The sequence below is a fragment of the Mobula birostris genome, chromosome 6 (genome assembly GCF_030028105.1).
Source record: "Mobula birostris isolate sMobBir1 chromosome 6, sMobBir1.hap1, whole genome shotgun sequence".
NCBI classification, from domain to species: domain Eukaryota; kingdom Metazoa; phylum Chordata; class Chondrichthyes; order Myliobatiformes; family Myliobatidae; genus Mobula; species Mobula birostris.
In genome coordinates, this window is record NC_092375.1 from 184,902,144 (window position 1) to 184,924,160 (window position 22,017).

Sequence of the window (22,017 nt, forward strand, 5' to 3'; positions counted from 1 at the left end):
ACATAATAAATCAGCCTTGATGGAATGGCGGAGCTGGTTTGATGGGTAGAAAGACCTAATTCTGTTCCTCTGTCACAACTCTTCTGTCTACAGAACTCTAGTGAGGCAGTATCATAAATGTTATGTCCGTTCTTCCCCATTTAAACAAGGGTATTGTTGCAATAGGGGGATGGGAAATTTATTGTAAGAAGAGAGATTACAAACTTGGTTTTTGTTCTCTTGCTTTAAAAAGAATGAGAGGGGTTCTTACTGAGAAAGAAGGGGTTTGATAGTATTGATGCACAATTGATAGTTCCCTGATTAGGATACCTCAAACCAAGATTCATAGTTCTAAAATAGTAATGAATGTTTGAAGTTCTTAATCTAAGAGACCTGCAGATGCTTAGTCACTAAATCGTCATGATGTGCACTGGCAATATCAGAACTCAAGTGTGGAGGAATGACAGACTCTCTAGAGACAGTGACAGGAGTTTATTCGTAATAATTCCAAAAGAACATCAGTAGCTCAGCCGAGCGACACCGCAAGAAATAACATTCTCAAAACTTGGATCCTGCAATTAGCGCAAATCAGGTATCCACTTATGTAATACAAGGTAACACAGAATACCCAATCCTATCAAAATAAACTTAACAAACTTAAATAGGAAGCACCAGGAGACCACATTCCAAAGAGCAAGTCACTTGAGAGAATATAAGGAACTCTAAACAATTAACGACTGTCGTTAAACAAAGGTTAATCATTTCAGGTGCTCTGGAAACCTCAGAGACCAGTGCTCTCTGGCGCCCCACACAGACCCGAAGAGCTCATTACAATAAAGGCCAGCATTTAATTATTGAAGGCAGAAGTCATTTAATTGCTGTGTCTCTGTACATGAGGACACATATCCGTTTACTAAAGCCAAACATAGAATTTGCGGCCTTAGTTATTTGGGGATGAAACAATATGAAATTAGCACAGAGAAATAGCACTGAGGTAAAAGATCAATCATAATCTCATTGAATGAGGGAGTAGACACGATGGGCCAAATAGTATTGTCCTCCTTCTGTTTTGTCCCTATGTTTCTGTAGCCATGGGAGTGCAGTGTGTTAACTGAGGAGGGGATGCAAGGAGAATGGGCTGCTCCAGCTTCAATTTCAAAGTATGTATACTGTACATTATACAATCTTGAGATTCATTTCCTAACAGGCAGCCACGAAACAAAGAAACCCAAAAGAACCTATTGAAAACAAACCCTTCAACAGCCAATGTACAGAGGAAAAAAATGAGAAACAATAAATGCAAGTAAAAGTCTGAAAGAGCTGTAGAGGTAGAAATCCTCACATTAAAAATACCTGTTTAACCTGCTTTTGTACTTGAAGTGCGGTGACTTGCAGGACAATGGGAAGACGAGATTTGGTTGGACAGCTCTTCTATAACTGATTCTGTATCAGGGGTTTCTAATAATTTTTATGCTTGACCCACCATTCACTAAGATCATGCTTGAACTTGTCTGGGCCCCATCTCCATTTCTGTGTCAGATGATGTACTTCCTTATTGAAAAGACAATTTTATGTGAAAGATCAAGGAACATAAAGATAAAGGGTCCAAACATGTAATTTGATAATAAAATTTACTTTGATACATCACAGACCAAAATGCTCCTTCCTGTACTGTATTGTTCCATGTTCTGTGTTCTATAGAGCTATGGCAGAAGGATTTCAAATGTTATTTGCCTCAATGGAAAATGGGCTACTGATGTAATTTGTAGTGTAAATGTTACCTTTATTAAGCCAGCATTTTACTCTCCCATGGCTTCAACAAACAAATCCCAAGAAGCTTCCAGAGATCCTTGGTCTTGTTGTACTCTTCTAAGATTCTAAGATCTTCTAAGATTGAGGAGGGCTAAGGTACCGGTGACCCCCGTTTCCATCCAGGGGGTCAGTGTGGACATGGTGGAGGATTACAAATACCTGGGGATACGAATTGACAATAAACTGGACTGGTCAAAGAACACTGAGGCTGTCTACAAGAAGGGTCAGAGCCGTCTTTATTTCCTGAGGAGACTGAGGTCCTATAACATCTGTCAGATGATGCTGAGGATGTTCTACGAGTCTGTGGTGGCCAGTGCTATCATGTTTGCTGTTGAGTGCTGGGGCAGCAGGCTGAGGGTAGCAGACACCAACAGAATCAACAAACTCATTCGTAAGGCCAGTGATGTTGTGGGGATGGAACTGGACTCTTTGATGGTGGTGTCTGAAAAGTGGATGCTGTCCAAGTTGCATGCCATCTTGGACAATGTCTCCCATCCACCACATAATGTACTGGTCAGGCACAGGAGTACATTCAGCCAGAGACTCATTCCACCGAGATGAAACACAGAGCGTCATAGGAAGTCATTCCTGCCTGTGGCCATCAAACTTTACAACTCCTCCCTTGGAGGGTCAGACACCCTGAGCCAATAGGCTGGTCCTGGACTTATTTCCTGGCATAATTTACATATTACTATTTAATTATTTATAGTTTTATATTGCTATATTTATACTCTATTCTTGGTTGGGGCAACTGTAACAGAAATCAATTTCCCTCGGGATCAATAAAGTATGACTATGAAGATGTAGTTTGAGCATATAATGTGAGAACTGTGAATGTACTTTAGTTTACAAAGGGACTTTCAGCAGTGTAACATATCTCTGCCACCATTCTGTCAGGGTCCAGAAGAGGAAGCACGAGCTCTGCCTGGAGGTCTAGCAAGTGTGAAGAAACAGTTTGAGTCACAAGGGATTGCCTCCACACACAGTGCTGCTGCTCACTACCACTACCAGCAGCGATCTCTGCAGGTAACTGGCTGCGGATACGAATCAGAGTGTAATTAGTACTGGCTGACACCAGGTAAAAGTTGCTGTTAGGTTAAATTTAAAAATTTTCAAAGCAACTTTTGATTTTTCACAAAAATGCTGAAGACAATGATTTTTGGGTCAGATTTTGGTTGTTTTTTTTCTTTCTTTATTTTAGTGGCAGTGCACAGTAAAGTCCTGCATTATAAATTTTAAACGTAGAGTGAGCTTGCACTTCAATATTGTGCAGCAGAAGTGCTCGTTGTTACATCCAGATTCCACACTTCAGATGGGGCATTAAAACTGGAATACAAAAGTCCTAGGCACAAATATATATAGCTAGGGTGCCTAAGACTTTTGCACAGCACTGCATTAATTTTGGTTTTATTTACGTATAGGTATTTTAAAAAGATCCCAGTCGCTGCATTCCTGGGATGATATGCAGTAGGGTGATGTTACCAGCAGCGTATCGTTCACCACTGTTTCAGCCAGATCCAACAACGGATACTTGATTTATCATCTTATTCGCTGATTACTGCCGAATCCTCCCCCCAAATAATCCGCTCTGGGAAAGGTCTAACCAATCAAGAGAATTGGGGAATGGATTGAAGAAAACAAAAAATTAGACTTCATATTTGCAGTAATTAACAAGGGAAAGGGAATAGAAACATTGAATAACACTGATGTCAAATTAAAGAGTGACAAGTTTTAAAAAAAAACCCTTAGTAATGGATATTTGAATACAAAAGAAATATCACTTTATATTAGCCTCCCTGTGATTCCTTTGAGCCAAGGATTTTCCTCATTTATATATCCAATTCATTCATTCCTCTACCTTCCTTCCCCTTTCCCATTTCCATCTACCCTTCTCACACACACTTATCCTCCTGGATTTCTTCTCCTTTGGCCTACCCTCCCTATTCCCTATTCCCTACCCCATCAAGATTCACCTGCCCATTATCATGCCCTGTTTCCACATCACTTTCCAGCCTTATCCCTACTTTCCCCCTCCCTTTCCCCCACCTGTCTCTTTCTTCCCATACATTTAATCATTTTTCCCTATCTGTTTCCACCTATCGCCTACCTTTCCCTCCCCATCTGATTCAATCTGCCCATTAGCCCTCACCTCATCTGATTCTACCTGTTGGTAGTGTGGTGGTTAGCATAACGCTTTGCAGTACACGCAACCTGGGTTCAATTCCTGCTGCTGCCTGTACACTCTCCTCGCGACCGCCTGGGTTTCCTCTGGGTGCTCTGGTTTCCTCCCACAGTCCAAAGGCGTACTGGTTTGGTCCGTCAATTGGTCATTGTAAATTGTACAGTGACTAGGCTAGGATTAAAGTGATTAGGCTGAGATTAAATTGTGGGATTGCTGGGTGGCATGGCTCGAAGGGCTGGAGGGCCTATTCTGCGTTGTATCTCAAAAAAAAAGTCAGCTCATTTCTCAGCCCTTTATATCAGTTATCTTACCCCTACATTCTCAGTCCTGCTGCAGCATTGTGACCTGAAATGTTGAGTATTCCTTTGCCTCCACGAATGCTGCTCCATCCTCCGAGTTCATCCAGGTTGTGTATGCTTATCTTCACCATGCTGGTTCTTCAATCTCTCTCACCAACTTGATCTGAGGAATCCTCATGGCTTTGACTCTCCTAGTCCAGAATCCTGGTAGATCCAAAGTGCAATTTCAACAAATTGTTTGAAGTATTCATATGAATAGATAAATAAACATTCATTTAAATATGTAATAAACTGAAAACAAAAAATATTAATTTTTCCTCGACGAAAGCATTATGAAAAAAAAATTACAGGGGCTACAGTCATGACAGTTGCACTGGGATTTTGCCATTTGTTTGTTCATTATGGTCCATATCATATGACTTAGGCAATCAAGGTCTTTCCATGAATTGTCCTCTTCTGAGCAGTGTCTTTACAAGATGGATGACCCCAGCCATTATCAATGCTCTTCAGAGATTGTCTGCTGGCATCAGTGATCGCATAACCAGGACTTGTGATATGCACCAGCTGCTCATACGAACATCCACCACCTGCTCCCATGGCTTCACATGACCCTGATCGAGGGGTGAAGCAGGTGCTACACTTTCCCCAAGGGAGACCTGCAGGCCAGCAGAGGGAAGGAGCACCTTGCGCCTCCCTTGATAGAGTTGTATCTCCACTCCACCACCCAAGTTGCCACTAGCACTCTCCATTTGGAGTTGGAGATAACTGAAGTAGTACGAGAGGAGTATTGAGTCTAGGGGAAGAGTGACCAAATCGAACGGAGTACCAAAAGGAAGTGAAGCACAGCGCAAGTGATCACCACACATTTCCTTTTCTGTCCCACACACATCTGAATTCTGACTGGACATTTCCACTAACAATAGTCTTCTTTTGTTACTTGTTTCATTGTGACTTCTGAAGACCAGGCAATGACATTTGTCTGGTAGTTATTATACAGCTATTTATTTTCTTTCCACTTGCCTTCAAGAATTTAAGTGAAGGCCTTCCAATATTTTTTGTTCTCCAGGGGTAAATTCTGTGAAATGTCCAGGTATAATTTGATATAGCAGATGTTAGAAACCTCACAATGCATTTCCAGTCCAGAAAGGAAACATGCCACATGCAATCATATAAAAGTTGTTGATTGATGCATTATTACCTTTTATTAAAAACAATCTGACAGTTACTGGAAAATGTTTATACAATGCTGCTTTTGAAAAGATCAGAGCCACTGATCAGAGGGATATCAAAGCAAAACCTGGCTTCCACTCGGAAATTCATGCAAGGATTATTTTGCTAATTCATTTACGTACTGTAGAACTTCCCCAACTTTGTTTGAAACTATACATATACATTACTCTTGAGAAACAGAACAATTGAAATATCCTTTATAAATCTAGAGTAGGTTAATTTTATCTCTGACTAGTCTAAAGTGCTAACTAGGCTGGGTTTTCACCAATGCATTTAGCTTACTTTAAAATAGTTTCCATAAGGCTAATAACGATGTGAAGCAGCTCAAATCAGAATCAGGTTTAATATCACTGGCATATGTTGTGAAATTGTTAACTTTGTGGCAGCAGTACCGTGCAATATGTAATAACAGAGGGAAAAAACCTCTGAATTACAGGAAGTACGTACTTAATTACACTAATTACTGTATATATTAAATAGTTAAAAAATTGAAATAGTGAGGTAGTGTTCATGGGCTCAATTTCCATTCAGAAACCGGCTGGCAGAGGGGAAGAAGTTGTTCCTGAATTGCTGAGTGTGCCTTGATGCTTCTGTACCTCCTTCCTGACGGCAACAATGAAAAGAAGGCATATCATGGGTGATGGGGTTCCTTAATACTGCCCTTTTGAGGCACTTCGAATTGAAGATGTACTGGTTACTACAGAGCCTAGTGCCCATTAAGGAGCTAACCAATTTTACAACTGTCTGCAGCTTATTTTGATCCCTGCACTACACCCACCCCCCACCAATGCCAGACTACTGGAATATTTTTGGATGCGAACATGAGGAAATCTGCAGATGCTGGAAATTCAAGCGACACACATTTAAAAAATGCTGGTGAATGAAATACTTTCAGCTTAGTTCTCTGCAGTGAAAATTTGCAGCCAATTCTTTTGCAGTGATATTACTGTTTAATAATGCAGGGGTACATGGTCATTATTCAGTCAGGTGAAATGCAGGACAGGTTTTGCACTCCTCTCAGTGGAAGGCCTGGGGAAATGATCACTCCAGTAATGTTGAATATGTAACAGTCCTCATTTGAAAAACCATACTAATTACTGTACGAGCACAAAAACTACCCGCAGCAAGTAAGTTAATTCCAGTGAAATGAAGCCCTTGTATTTTTGAGACCAGAAGCACTTTTCTCCTGGACGCTGCATAGAGTGGCTTCTTTATCAATGGCATCAGAAGCTAAAGAAAACAGTACCGTATGTTCCTATTAATAATTAAGTCCCAGCAATAAGAAAACAAACCCTGTATCGATCTTTTGGTTTATAATGGAGCAGATTGTAAATGTGTGGTGGGTGAAGATACATCTCCAGCAAAGGAAGTTTAGGACACCCCTTCTCTTGCTAGCCAGCAGGTCACCCTTGGGCAAGCGTAGTACCTGCTTAACCCTTCTCCCTCCACACCCCCACCTGCCCACCGATCAGCGTCAGGTGAAGCCACAGGAGCAGGTGGTGCATATCACAAGTCCTGGTTACGCGATCACTGGTGCCAGACGGACAGGCTCAGAAAAGCATTGAAAATGGGGTCACCTGTCTTGCGAAGACACTGCCCAGAAGAAGGCAAGAGCAAATCACCTCCACAGAAAAATTTGCCAAGAACAGTGATGGTCATGGAAAGACCAGGATCACCAATGTCATATGACAAATGAAAGTGAAGTATGAGGGCTTACACACTGGAAATTATCAGCAGGTACTTTCAGATTGTCACTTTTAGATCAAGTATTGGGTTACTGTGCATTACTTATCCTGTGTACCTTTGATCTGCTTGCTGAATAAAAGCAACAAGTTTCAGCTCTACAGTAAGCATGTACTTCAGAGTCAGAATCAGAATCGGTTAATATCACTGGCATACGCCATGAAATTTATTAACTTTGTGGCAGCAGTACACTGCAATACATGGTAATATAGGGGGAAACTGCAAATTGCAGAAAGTATATATAAGTATATCCAATAGCTAAATAAGGAATGCAAAAACGTACATTAAAAAAGTAGTGAGGTAGTGTTCATGGGTTCAGCGTCCATTCTGAAATTTGATGGCATAGGGGAAGAAGCTGTTCCTGAATCATTGAGTGGGTGCCTTCAAGCTTCTGTACCTCCTCCCTGATGGTAACAATGAGAAGAGAATGTACTTGTATTTATATCTGTCTCTTGACCTCACCATCTACCTTGTTAGGACCTTGCACCTTATTATCTACCTGCGTACTTTAGGCTTCCTGGGATATATATGAGAATTCGGTAGATGTGCAAAATAAGCCTCATCGTAGACTTTGGTGCACTTAGACTATACTGAGGGGTGGTGGGGTGGAGATACGTCTCTACCAAAGGAGGTGTAAGACACTTCTTCTCACCACTAACCTGCAAAGTCACCTGCTTAGCCCTCTGATCAGGATCATGTGAAGCCATGGGAGCAGGTGGTGGATGGTCAAATGAGCAGCTGGTGCACATCACAAGTCCTGGTTATGTGACCACTGACACCAGGCCGATGATCTCTGAAGAGTATTGATAATGTCTGGGGTCACCTGTCTTGTAAAGACACTGCTTAGAAGAAGGCAATGGCAAACCACTTCTGTAGAAAAATTTGCCAAGAACTGTCGTGGTCACGTAGAGACCATAATCACCCAGGTCATATGACATGGCACATGATGATGACACTGTAAAAATGCCATGGATTTACTAATTAACCAAATAATACCCAAATATACCTAGAATCAAAAATAAAGGTCCTTTAGGAAACAAAGACTCCAATAATTCTGATTCAACGAAGAAAATTTGAATCGGAATCGGGTTTACTATCACCAGCATATCTCATGAAATTTGTTGTTTTTATGGCAGCAGTGCATTGCAATGCATAATGAAAACTGAATTACACAAATCTATACTGTATATATAATAGTTAAATTAAATAGGTAGTGCAAAAACGTCGGGAGGAACTGTTCATGGGTTCAATGTCCATTCAGAATCTGATGGCAGAGGGGAAGGAGCTGTTCCTGAATCACTGAGTGAGTGTCTTCAGAGTCCTGTTCCTTCTCCATGATGGTAGCCATGGGAACACGTCTGGGTGATAGGAGTCCTTAATGATGGATGCTGCTTTTTTTGAGACATTGCCACTCCTTGAAGATAAAAATATAGAAACATAGAAAACTTACAGCACAATACAGGCCTTTCGGCCCACAAAGTTGTGCTGAACATGTCTCTACCTTAGAAATTACTAGGCTTACCTATAGCCCTCCATTTTTCTAAGCTCCATGTACCTATCCAAAAGTCTCTTCAAAGACCCTACCGTATCCGCCTCCACCACCTTCGCTGGCAGCCCATTCCACGCACTCACCACTCTCTGCACTTATTAAAAACTTACCCCTGACATCTCCTCTGTACCTACTCCCCAGCACCTTAAACCTGTGCCCACTTGTGGCAATCATTTCAGCCCTGGGAAAAAGCCTCTGACTAGCCACACAATCAATACCTCTCATCATCTTATATACCTCTATCAAGTCACTTCTCATCCGCAGTCGCTCCAAGGAGAAAAGGCCGAGTTCACTTAACCTGTCTTCGTAAAGCATGCTCCCCAATCCAGGCAACATCCTTGATGCAACACACATCAAAGTTGCTGGTGAACGCAGCAGGCCAGGCAGCATCTCTAGGAAGAGGTGCAGTCGACGTTTCAGGCTGAGACCCTTCGTCAGGACTAACTGAAGGAAGAGTGAGTAAGGGATTTGAAAGTTGGAGGGGGAGGGGGAGATCCAAAATGATAGGAGAAGACAGGAGGGTGAGGGATGGAGCCAAGAGCTGGACAGGTGATTGGCAAAGGGGATATGAGAGGATCATGGGACAGGAGGTCCGGGAAGAAAGACAAGGTGGGGGGGGGGGACCCAGAGGATGGGCAAGAGGTATATTCAGAGGGACAGAGGGAGAAAAAGGAGAGTGAGAGAAAGAATGTATGCATAAAAATAAGTAACAGATGGGGTACGAGGGGGAGGTGGGGCCTTAGCGGAAGTTAGAGAAGTTGATGTTCATGCCATCAGGTTGGAGGCTACCCAGACGGAATATGAGGTGTTGTTCCTCCAACCAGAGTGTGGCTTCATCTTTACAGTAGAGGAGGCCGTGGATAGACATGTCAGAATGGGAATGGGATGTGGAATTAAAATGTGTGGCCACTGGGAGATGCTGCTTTCTCTGGCGGACAGAGCGTAGATGTTCAGCAAAGCAGATGTCCTGGATGCTGGGGAGGCTAGGGCCCATAAAAGAGCTGACTGAGTTTACAACATTCTGCTGCTGATTTTGATCCTGTGCAGAGTCAACTGCCTCCCCCCCGCTATATCTGTAGAAATTTATGAGTGTATTTGGTGACGTACCAAACCTCTCCAAACTCCTAATGAAATATAGCCACTGTCATGCATTATTTGTAACTCAGCTACGATCCTCCTACATTGCCCAAGTTCTGCCTCAGACAGTTTCCTCTATCGTTTTGCTGTCTGTGATCTTTTATACTGTTGTTCTTTTAATGTTGGCTGCTTGTTCAGTTAACATGCCCTGAACTGGATTTCCAGGCTTTCCCTGACTTCCTCGCAAATATTTTCAATTCATCATTACAATTTTCCCATTATTTATTTTCAAATAGCTAGTCTTCATGCCATTCCTTACGCTTACCATGATAGATTTTCTTATCATACTGAGCTGTTCCACTCATTTGCTTTAGCTTCTCTGTTTGGGTATGCTACCTACAGCTTTGCATAGAACCATAGAAACTACAGCACAGAAACAGGCCCTTTGGCCCTTCTTGGCTGTGCCGAACCATTTTCTGCCTAGTCCCACTGACCTGCACACGGACCATATCCCTCCATACACCTCCCATCCATGTATCTGTCCAATTTATTCTTAAATGTTAAAAAAGAACCCACATTTACTACCTCGTCTGGCAGCTCATTCCATACTCCCACCACTCTCTGTGTGAAGAAGCCCCCCTAATGTTCCCTTTAAACTTATCCCCCCTCACCCTTAACCCATGTCCTCTGGTTTTTTTCTCCCCTTGCCTCCGTGGAAAAAGCCTGCTTGCATTCACTCTATCTATACCCATCATAATTTTATATACCTCTATCAAATCTCCCCTCGTTCTTCTACGCTCCAGGGAATAAAGTCCTAACCTATTCAACCTTTCTCTGTAACTGAGTTTCTCAAGTCCCGGCAACATTCTTGTAAACCTTCTCTGCACTCTTTCAACCTTATTTATATCCTTCCTGTAATTTAGTGACCAAAACTGAACACAATACTCCAGATTCGGCCTCACCAATGCCTTATACAACCTCATCATAACATTCCAGCTCTTATACTCAATACTTCGATTAATAAAGGCCAATGTACCAAAAGCTCTCTTTACGACCCTATCTACCTGTGACGACACGTTTAGGGAATTTTGTATCTGTATTCCCAGATCCCTCTGTTCCACTGCACTCCTCAGTGCCTTACCATTAACCCTGTATGTTCTACCTTGGTTTGTCCTTCCAACGTGCAATACCTCACACTTGTCTGTATTAAACTCCATCTGCCATTTTTCAGCCCATTTTTCTAGCTGGTCCAAGTCCCTCTGCAGGCTCTGAAAACCTTCCTCACTGTCTACTACACCTCCAATCTTCGTATCATCAGCAAACTTGCTGATCCAATTTACCACATTATCATCCAGATCATTGATATAGATGACAGATAACAATGGACCCAGCACTGATCCCTGTGGCACACCACTAGTCACAGGCCTCCACTCAGAGAAGCAATTCTCTACCACCACTCTCTGGCTTCTTCCATCGAGCCAATGTCCAATCCAATTTACTACCTCTCCATGTATACCTAGCCACTAAATTTTCCTAACTAACCTCCCATGCGGGACCTTGTCAAAGGCCTTACTGAAGTCCATGTAGACAATATCCACTGCTTTCCCTTCATCCACTTTCCTGGTAACCTCCTCGAAAAACTCCAACAGATTGGTCAAACATGACCTACCATGCACAAAGCCATGTTGACTCTCCCTAATAAACCCCTGTCTATCCAAATGCTTGTAGATTCTGTCTCTTAGTACTCCCTCCAATAACTTACCTACTACTGATGTTAAACTCACCGGCCTATAATTTCCCGGATTACTTTTCGATCCTTTTTTAAACAACGGAACAACATGAGCCACTCTCCAATCCTCCGGCACTTCACCCGTAGACAGCGACATTTTAAATATTTCTGCCAGGGCCCCCGCAATTTCAACACTAGTCTCCTTCAAGGTCCGAGGGAACACTCTGTCAGGTCCTGGGGATTTATCCACTTTAATTTTCCTCAAGACAGCAAGCACCTCCTCCTTTTCAATCTGTACAGTTGCCATGGTCTCACTACTTGATTCCCTCAATTCCATAGATTTCATGCCAGCTTCCTCAGTAAATACAGACGCAAAAAACCTATTTAAGATCTCCCCCATTTCCTTTGGTTCCGCACAAAGCTGACTACTCTTGCATGTTGTAGAACCAAACGCTAGAGATGTGAAGGCAATGTTGAAAAATCTGAGGGGGAGAAAAGATGCAAAGATGGGCCAAGGTAATGGGGTAAGATGAGCCATCTCTCTGAGGGCAATAAAGCAGAACAACTTTAGATTCTCAGTGAACTTCTCTCACGAGTGTACCCTGGGTTCTCTCCGTGCTGTGAGGTGGATGAACATTGAATTAGATCTCTTTCTCCTGAAGTGAGGTGCATGAGCTGAAGTCACGCTTCCTCTGCTCCCACATGCAACCTCACTACATCCTGGAATCCAGAGAGAGAAATGTGGTTTGCCTTGTAAATTCTCATGGTCCTTTCCCATTGAACAAAACATATCTTAGAAATCTTCTCTTTCCAGCAGTGTCTCTGTTTTGTTTTGTCTCGCTATGAGTTTTATTTTCTAGCCAGCAGTCCCCGATGTGCTCTATGCATGACTCAGACAGATTACCTTTGCTGTAAATGGCGGGAAGTGGTCTGCGAACACTGATCTGTAAGATTACCCCAAATTCCTCTTGCTCAGGTCTGGAGTGTGCTGAACAAAGCACATGTTCATTTAAGGTCAAGAACTGAGGGCCACTATTTTGGACATGGAGTCAGAAGTGAAGGAGATCAGCAAGGCCAAAATAATTTTTCTCTGACAAAACATTGTGGGAGTCTAAGGAACAATGTGTCTGATTTGAATTCTTGCCCAGAGTATAAGTACCTGTGCTACATTTTGAGTTTTTTCTCTAATCTAAGTGTGATAGTAATATTTGAGAAAGTTTCTATGCAAAATTTTATTCTCAACATATTTTGAAAAATCTACATTAAATTCCCTTCAATTCATGCCGGAAATGAATTGTAATCTCTACCCTTTTTTTTTTCCCTTGACCAATAGACTAGAATAATTGCTAGAACTTAGTGGGTCAAGCAAAGGGATAGTCAAGGCCTTGTATCCTAACTGAGTGCTTCCAGTATTTTTTTGCTCCAGATTTCAGCCTCTTCAGTCTTGTGTCTCCGGGTTAGAATAGTTTTCTTTAGTGTTCATTGGTGTTCCAGTCCATTGCATACTAGGTAATTTAAAATATATTTCCTGTTTTCTATTTTAATTTACAATTTGTACTGTGCCTAAAGGAAAGAAAAATGTAAAAGAAAGCTGTGTAGTTCCTCTACTGGATGGGACTATACAATTGCAATCCTCAAGCTGATCTCTGATGCCCCCTACTGGTAGAATTCAGCATGGCTAACTGGTTGATTGCCCAGCTGAGCAATGATGAAACCTGAGGGATGAGGCATGGGGAAGAGAACATTTATTTTAAAACTTATGTGCAATTTAATTCTCAACCACCATTTGTATTATGTGTGTGGAGTCTGGTCAAACAAGCCATGTTTTTTCTCTAAAGAAGCATTTCCACAACTTTAAACATAACTTCAACAACTGCATTGAAGTTTTGTATATTGTGCAGGTATTTTCATAAATGTTGTAGAAGCTTCTTTTGCACTACAGATAATGTAAAAATGGTATCATTTTCCTACAGTCAGATATACCAATTGCAGCTCAGCAGCCAGCATCCCCTCAAAACTAATTAATAATATAGAGCCCACATGTCAAAGGATAAGTTAGCTCGTTATTACTCTCATATAAATCCTATATGTGATAGATGTCACTCTGAGATAGCTTCTTTAACTCATATATTTTGGTCATGTTCTTTTTTGAAAAATTACTGGAAAGATATCTTTGATATCATTTCAACTGTTTTGAGTATTGATTTACCACCTCACCCTATTACTGCAATTTTTGGTTTACCAATGACGGAACCAAGTCATTTAACCTCTTCAGCTCGTCCGATGATTGCATTTGTTACATTAATGGCTAGAAGATCCATTTTGCTGAATTGGAAAGGGATTAATCCTCCTACTACATTTGATTGGTTCTCTTAAACTATGTTGTGTTTAAATTTAGAAAAAATTAGAAGCGTCATTTATGATCCTTCTATTAAATTTGAAAAGACTTGGAGGCCATTTATTCAACACTTCCATATGATGTAATCTGACCTTTTCCAAACCTATTCTATTACTTTCTAATATATGGAGGGAGGAGCAGAGTTATTGACACTAATGGTCCTATTTGACGTAACAGAACAGCCCATGGCTTTTTCTTTTTTTTTCTCCTTAGTTTAGCTGTTTAGTATTGTTTAGATTAGTTTTCTTTTTGGGGTTTTTTTTCTCTTTTTTTCATGCTACTTCTTCATTTTTTTTCGTATATTCGTATTCTATAAGATTTTGGGAGGTTAATATCTGTGTGTTAACTGAGTTTATATTTATGTATCCTAATTATTAACAATGTGATCCCAATAGCTTTGTATTAATACTACGTTATATTTAACATTTTGATATTAATAATAAGATTGGGAAAGAAAGTAATCAATAAGCTCCAAAACATTGGCTTCAATGCCTCTTTTGGGCAAGTTCCTCACTTTCAGACCTGAGTCAGTTGGGATCAGCAACAACAACATCTCCATCAGCACAGACGCACAACAAAGCTGTGTGCTCTGACCCCTGCTCCACTTGCTTTACACTTTGACTGTGTGACTAAGCCATATTTAGGTTTGCTGATGACACCACTGTTATTGGCTGAATCAAAGGTGGTGATGATTCAGCATATAGGAGGAAGATTGAAAATCTGGCTGTGGTGCCACAATAACAACTCTATCCAAGGAAATGAATCTCAAGATGGTATATGGTCATAGATATGTACTTTGATAATAAACTTAATTTGAACTTCTAAATATTGTAACCAAAGCTGCTACCACTATCTCCTTTGGCATCCCATTCCCAACATTCACTGTCTTCCATGTGAAACACTTGTCCCTCAGATCTCCAGTACTTAAGTATTTAAGAAATCAATAACTTGCCTGTCTCTGTATGTCCACAGCAGTAATATCCTAGTTTAGACGAGCAGAGCACATGTATGCAGAATTGAGTCTTTTAAAATTTCAGGTTAACCGTATGGCTTATTGAATAGTAATATAAAGAATAGCAAAGAGAATCTCATGCCTTTGACACAAGGTAATATACTTAGCTTCTGTGGTCAAAGGGCATATGCACATATTTGGAATTTTAGTGCCTTTGTCAAAATTTTCTTTCAGCACAAAATAACAAAGGCATTGGACAGGTGTCCAGTTTGTTTCTGATGTGCAGCACAGAAATGCTGACTCTAAGGACAGGTATCACAGGATATTAAGAAAAACTTTAAATGATCATTTTGACTAAGATCACTGAACACCTTGGTCAACTTTTTCGTGTTTATCTTAGTCAACATATGAACTTTGAATTTAAGCTTAAAATTTCTTATAATCCCATTTCAACTTCAGTTCAGTTGTCAGTAATTGGAAATTCAAGCAAGAAGTGCCGTTGCAGGAAGTAGTCAGAAACAGGCCCTTTGGCCCATCTAGTCCTTGCAATCTAAAATAAAGTAGAAAATCCCAAAAGTACTCAGCAGATCAGGCAGCATCTGTGGAAAGAAAAACAGAGTTAATGATTCAAGTGAAACATCCTGTCTCAGAGCTGTCTGTCCTTCGAAATATTTCTGGCATTTTCCCTTTTTATAGTAATCATTGCCCTCTCATCTTCTCTCCTTAATTAATGGCCTACTAAATCAGTTAAAGTGGCCTTTTGTACTGGAACTTTAAATCATGCCTTGGGGAATTCTAAATTCTCACATCATTTCAATTATGCACATTGAGAATTTTATCGTGTGTTATTTTCTTCATGTTTCTTCTTCATGACGATGAATGTACAATTCAAAATTCTTCCATGAAAAATGGAAACTCCTATCTTCCTACTAACTCTACAGCTACTTATTAGGGAGAAAATAGTTTTTAAAATTATTGTATTAAAAAAAAACAAGAGCAATTATACTGCACTATTTTGGTCAAAACATCACCCACCCCACTGTAGCACACACAAATGTTGGAGGAACTCAGCAGGTCAGGCATCAATAGTGGATCTTCACTCTTAAAATGCAACCTTAACAAAGATGATTATTTAATAGTGAGTTTGTGTTTTTCTGAGATTGACATTAATTAATGTAGCTAGTTAATTTCAACCCTGTGCGAATAAGCTTTCGTACCAACACACATCAAAGTTGCTGGTGAACGCAGCAGGCCAGGCAGCATCTATTGGAAGAGGTACAGTCGACGTTTCAGACAGAGACCCTTCATCAGGGTCCTAATGAAGGGTCTCAGCCGGAAACGTCGACCGTACCTCTTCCTAGAGATGCTGCCTGGCCTGCTGCATTCACCAGCAACTTTGATGTGTGTTTTACTTGAATTTCCAGCATCTGCAGATTTCCTTGTGAAGCTTTTGTACCCCAAGGTTGTCAAATTAAAAGTTCTTTGAAATTCCAGGAATAATTTGCATGCTGTTTGCATTTCAACCACCCAGATGGAATTTCAACTGCTAGTACTTTTCAGGAACGTTTCAAAAATAACATTCGAAATGTTAATAATTCAAATTGTCACACTGTGGACTAATTTGGTCTCCTCAATTGTCAGACTACTAACACAAGCATCTCGAAAGGGCAATAAGATTTGTATATTAACCCCATACAAGGAGTTAGGAGTGTTGTGCTCTTGTTTTCGCTTGTGTAAAATAATTTTCCTCCAAGGTCACATTGTGGTGAGGGGCACGGAGAGTGGGTACTTACATGAGACCATAAAATATAGGAACAGGATTAGGCCATTTGTCCCATCGAGTCTGCTCTGCTATTTCATCATGGCTGATCCATTTCCCTCTCAACCCCAATCTCCTGACTTCTCCCTGACTTCTTCATGCCCTGACTAATCATGAATCTATCAATCCCTGCCTTAAATAGAACCAATGATGGCCTGCACAGCCCCCTGTGGCAACAAATTCCCAGATTCACCACTCTCTGGCTAAAGAAATTTTTCCTCATCTCCGTTCTAAAAGGACGTCTCTCTATTCTGAGGCTGTGTCTTCTGATCTTAGGCTCCCCCACCATGGGAAACATCCTCTTCACATCCACTCTATTGAGGCCTTTCGACATTCAATTGGTTTCAATGAGGTCACCCCTCATTCTTCTGAATTCCAGACAGCAAAGTCCCAGAGCCATCATACGCTCCTCATATGGTAAGCTTTTCAATCCCGGAATAATTTTCATGAACCTCCTTTGAACCATCTCCAATGTCAGCACATCCTTTCTTAGATAAGGGGCCCAAAATTGCTTACATCTGTGATTTTTGACTGGAGATCAGGATTCTGAGTTTGTTGGAGATTTTTGCCACTCATGTTAATTGCATCTTGCTTAACAGTGGCAACAACTTGATGGTCATAATGACAAGTTACTAATTGTCATTGCTAATGAATGGCAATTAGTCATCTAAAATTCCAAAATGCTTCACTGTAAAGCATTGCAAATGTGACAGTCAATTTTAAGCCTCTTTTATTTATATAATATCCTTTGTTTCAATTTCACAGGCAAAAAGGACTATATCTACCTTAGTTGATATTGAATTCTACCAAATATTTAAATATGATTGCATTATTTGAGACTTTGGTGAGACCTGTTTGGCAAAGAAATAAAAACAAGCGGTCTCACTAAAAAGCGCAATGGATGGCTGCAATCTGTTATAAACCAGGGGTTCCCAACCTTTTGTTTTAATGCCGTGGACCAACACCAATGGGCAAGGGGTCCATGGACCCCAGGTTGGGAAGCTCTGTTGAAAATGAATGCAACGTTTTCCTCCAAATTCAGTGTTCCTGAAGCAATTTTAAACCCGCTTTCCCTGTTCAGTAATTTCTACAGCTACATGAACTTGAAGGAAGATGAGCTGAAAAAGCAAAAACACTTTTTCTTATTTCGAATAGGTTGTCCATTTGTACCTTTGTACTAAGTTGAAGTAAGTTATGTAGCTTTCTAGTGTGTTATCTGCTTCCGGTTATTTTTGCTAATCATTCCACGCACTCGCCACACTCTGAGTAAAAAAAAAAACTTACCCCTGACATCTCTGTACCTACTCCCCAGCACCTTAAACCTGTGTCCTCTTGTGGCAACCATTTCAGCCTCGGGGAAAAGCCTCTGACTATCCACACGATCAATGCCTCTCATCATCTTATACACCTCTATCAGGTCACTGCTCATCCTCCGTCGCTCCAAGGAGAAAAGGTCAAGTTCACTCAACCTATTCTCGTAAGGCATGCTCCCCATTCCAGGCATCGTCCTTGTAAATCTCCTCTGCACCCTTTCTATGGGTTCCACATCCTTCCTGCAGTGAGGCGACCAGAAGTGAGCACAGTACTCCAAGTGGGGTCTGACCAGGGTCCTATATAGCTGCAGCATTATCTCTCAGCTCCTAAATTCAATTCCATGATTGATGAAGGCCAATACACCATATGCCTTCTTAACCACAGAGTCAACCTGCGTAGCTGCTTTGAGTGTCCTATGGACTCAGACCCCAAGATCCCTCTGATCCTCCACACTGCCAGGAGTCTTACCATTAATATTATATTCTGCCATCGTATTTGACCTACCAAAATGAACCACCTCACACTTATCTGGGTTGAACTCCATTTGCCACTTCTCAGCCCAGTTTTGCATCCTATTGATGTCCCGCTGTAACCTCTGACAAAAATAGAGGGCTGTGGGTAACCCTAGATAATTTCCAAAGTACGTATATGTTCCGCACAGCTTTGTGGGCCGAAAGGTCTGTATTGTGCTGTAGGTTTTCTATGTTTCTAAACATAAGCTATTAATGACTTGTGCCAAGTAAAGAATTTTGAAGTTCATGTTACACTGTGCATTTCAGGATGTAACAACTACGAATGAAATTACACTGAACAACAGCATCAGAAAAACAGACCATGGAGATGACCTACTGCAAGCTAGTGAACAGCACTCATCTTATCAAACAGAAATGGTGATAACTGCATCACAACTCTTGGATATGGTTGTTTAAAATTGTATTCTTCATTGTTCTGTTTTTTTTAATATAACGTTATGGATTGATTATAAAGCACGGTGATCTGATTTGGGTTTGAGTAAAATGTATGGTTTTTGAGAGCTAAAAATCAGAGAATCTAATCATTTGACTTGGTAAAACACACTGCTGCTCTAAAATTGTGGATTTAACTTTTAACTAGTAGTGATTTAAATTACCTGGATTGCATAAGCGATACTCGTGTATTTTGCATTATGTTAAGAGTATCATTAAAACTCAAGGATTTCTGCAGGTCTCTGTTACTGAGCAGAATACTCAGCAAACAAGAGTGATGGAACATTTTGAAAATCACTTCAATGGTAAGTGCCCGTAATTGTATTATGTGTGAAAGAAATTCTGGAATGATTTATTTATGCCATGCTTAATTCACTTTGACATCCAAATTTGCACAAAATGCCACCAACTCCAGAGATACACAGTAGATGTTAGCATTTCCTCTTTTACTGATTTCAGACTAACTCACTTACAGTTTCCTGTTTGTCTGTCAGTCGGTCTGTCTATCTAGATAGAGAATGGAATAGACCCTTATTGCCTTTCGAGCCACACCAACCAGATACCCTAGATTTAACCCTAGCATAATCATGGGACAATTGAACAATGACCTATTAACCTACCAACTGGTACATCTTTGGACTGTGGAGGAAACCAGAGCACCCGGAGGAAACTCACACAGTCACAGGAAGAACATACAAACTCCTTCCAGGCACCATTGGGGAATTGAACCCAGGTCACCTGTACTGTAAAGCATTGTACTAACCACTACGCTACCATGACACTCTTTGCCTTCTTTCTTAAATTATGGGATTCCATTTGCAACATTGGGTGAGGCAGAGTCCATCAACTTTCCTGTACCTCATCCAAGTAAATATTTATTTTTTAACCCTAGACCCATTATTTTGGTGAATGAAATCAAGCATGAACCTGTTCTCAAGAGTTTTCACATTTAAATAAGCTTTCAGGCCAACAATCTGTAGAAAATTAATTTTGCATATCAGATCTATTCCTATCACAAAAAAAACCTCAGAAAGTTAAACATTTTATATATATATATATATATATATATATATATATGTGTGTGTGTGTGTATATATGTATATGTATATTTTTATATATATATATATATATATAACTAAGATTTTCCATAGTGGTTCATCAGAAACTTGGCAAATGGCCATTTAGAAATGGATTTCCATCTAAGTTATCCTGATGAACAAGTTAAGCTTGAATAAAAGTTGTGGAGTGTATTCTTGTGCCAAATTGGGTAATAAATGATTCACAAGGCTTTCGGGGTAGAGCTGCTTCTACATTATTAACAAAAAAGTTCAATGCTGTCTGCAAGAGGCCATGTTAACGATGTGAAAGGATCAGAAGTTTGATCATATTTGACTTAAACATCATGAAACTGGGAGTATAGGACTCTTTTTTTTTTTTGGTAAAACCTCTCTAAATTGAAAATAAAGTGCATTCCCATTTTTCTTCCATTTCAGATGAACGGTGTTAAGAAATTTTGTTGGGAAGGGTAGGATATATTTCAGAGATTAAGGCTTTACTCTTTGGAGAGAAGGAGGATGAGAGGAGACATGATAGAGGTGTACAAGATAATAAGAGGAATAGATAGAGTGGATAGCCAGCGCCTCTTCCCCAGGGCACCACTGCTCAATACAAGAGGACATGGCTTTAAGGTAAGGGGTGGGAAGTTCAAGGGGGATATTAGAGGAAGGTTTTTTACTCAGAGAGTGATTGGTGCGTGGAATGCACTGCCTGAGTCAGTGGTGGAGGCAGATACACTAGTGAAGTTTAAGAGACTGCTAGACAGGTATATGGAGGAATTTGAAGTGGTGCTTATATGGGAGGCAGGGTTTGAGGGTTGGCACTACATTGTGAGCCAAAGGGCCCGTACTGTGCTGTACTATTCTATGTTCTATATACAAGTTTTAATTGGGAATTTGGGATAATTTGAATTTTACCTTCTTTATTTTTATTTTATTGTATTTATTTATTGAGATACATCATGAAATAGGACCTTTTGCCCCATGAGCCGCATCGCCCAGCAACCCCCAATTTAACCCTAGCCTAATCATGGGACAATTTACAGTGACCATTTAACCTACAAACTGATACATCTACGGACTGAGGGAGGAAACCCACGCCGTTACGGGGAGAACGTACAAAATCCTTCCAGGCAGTGGTGGGAATTGAACCCCGGTCACTGGTATTGTAAAGCATTGCGCTCTCCAATACACTGTCAATTCTCCTATTGCAAGTGTGCTTCCATTTATATTTGAACAGTGGATGGAATGACCGAAGATGAGATGCCTAAAGTCTCCACTCAGATGCTAAAGCAGCAGTTTGAAAAATCAGCCCAGCCCACCCAAATGGCGTCAAACACCACCAAACAGATTAAGGTAAAATTTAGTTTGCATTTAAACGCATGCATATTAACAAAAGTGACTTCTGATAGTGTTTGCCTAAATGATAAAAATAATTAACACAAAAAATTGTGCGTTGTAAATGCAGTGGTTTCATCTGGGAAAAGAGAGGTGTATTTGTACTAACTTTGTCTTGCTTCTTTTTCTAATTTAACATTTCTTTTCTCTGCTGCACATCATTTTTTTTGCCATTTCCTTTTATCATGTAAATATTAAATTCCACCCTTTCATCATTCTCCCCTACATATTCCTTTGTTCCATTAAGTCATAAAATTAGGTGTGCAAAGAAACGGTTGTGGAGAATTTAAGGATATTTTGAAGGAAACGCGCAGGTAAGAACCCACTTCTACGCTGTGATGATTCATTAACTACAGCTGCCAGCAAATAAGAGACCCTAATTTTAATATCTGCAGCAGAGAAGCAATTTGAAGAAGTAACACGATATTTTGTCCAAAGTGTCTTTGTGAGATTTAGAACGTTTGGTGAACTGGGTTGATGACAATGGTGTTGTAGTGCATTGCATGGAGATTGACT

The 22,017-nt window shown here is 40.5% G+C and overlaps 1 protein-coding gene across 5 annotated transcripts in view; it reads left to right on the plus strand.

Annotated features, from left to right (window-relative positions):
* The window catches only part of LOC140199637 (xin actin-binding repeat-containing protein 2-like), a 172,777-nt gene that overhangs the window by 128,345 nt on the left and 22,415 nt on the right, over nt 1-22,017 (plus strand). For 4 of the 5 annotated variants that reach the window (XM_072262048.1, XM_072262051.1, XM_072262052.1 and 1 more), the window contains 4 exons: nt 2,689-2,817; nt 18,863-18,973; nt 19,287-19,353; nt 21,344-21,459. In XM_072262048.1, coding sequence (XP_072118149.1) covers nt 2,689-2,817; nt 18,863-18,973; nt 19,287-19,353; nt 21,344-21,459 — 423 coding nt within the window. The remainder of the gene's footprint in view (nt 1-2,688; nt 2,818-18,862; nt 18,974-19,286; nt 19,354-21,343; nt 21,460-22,017) is intronic. The other variant, XM_072262050.1, reaches the window with a different exon arrangement.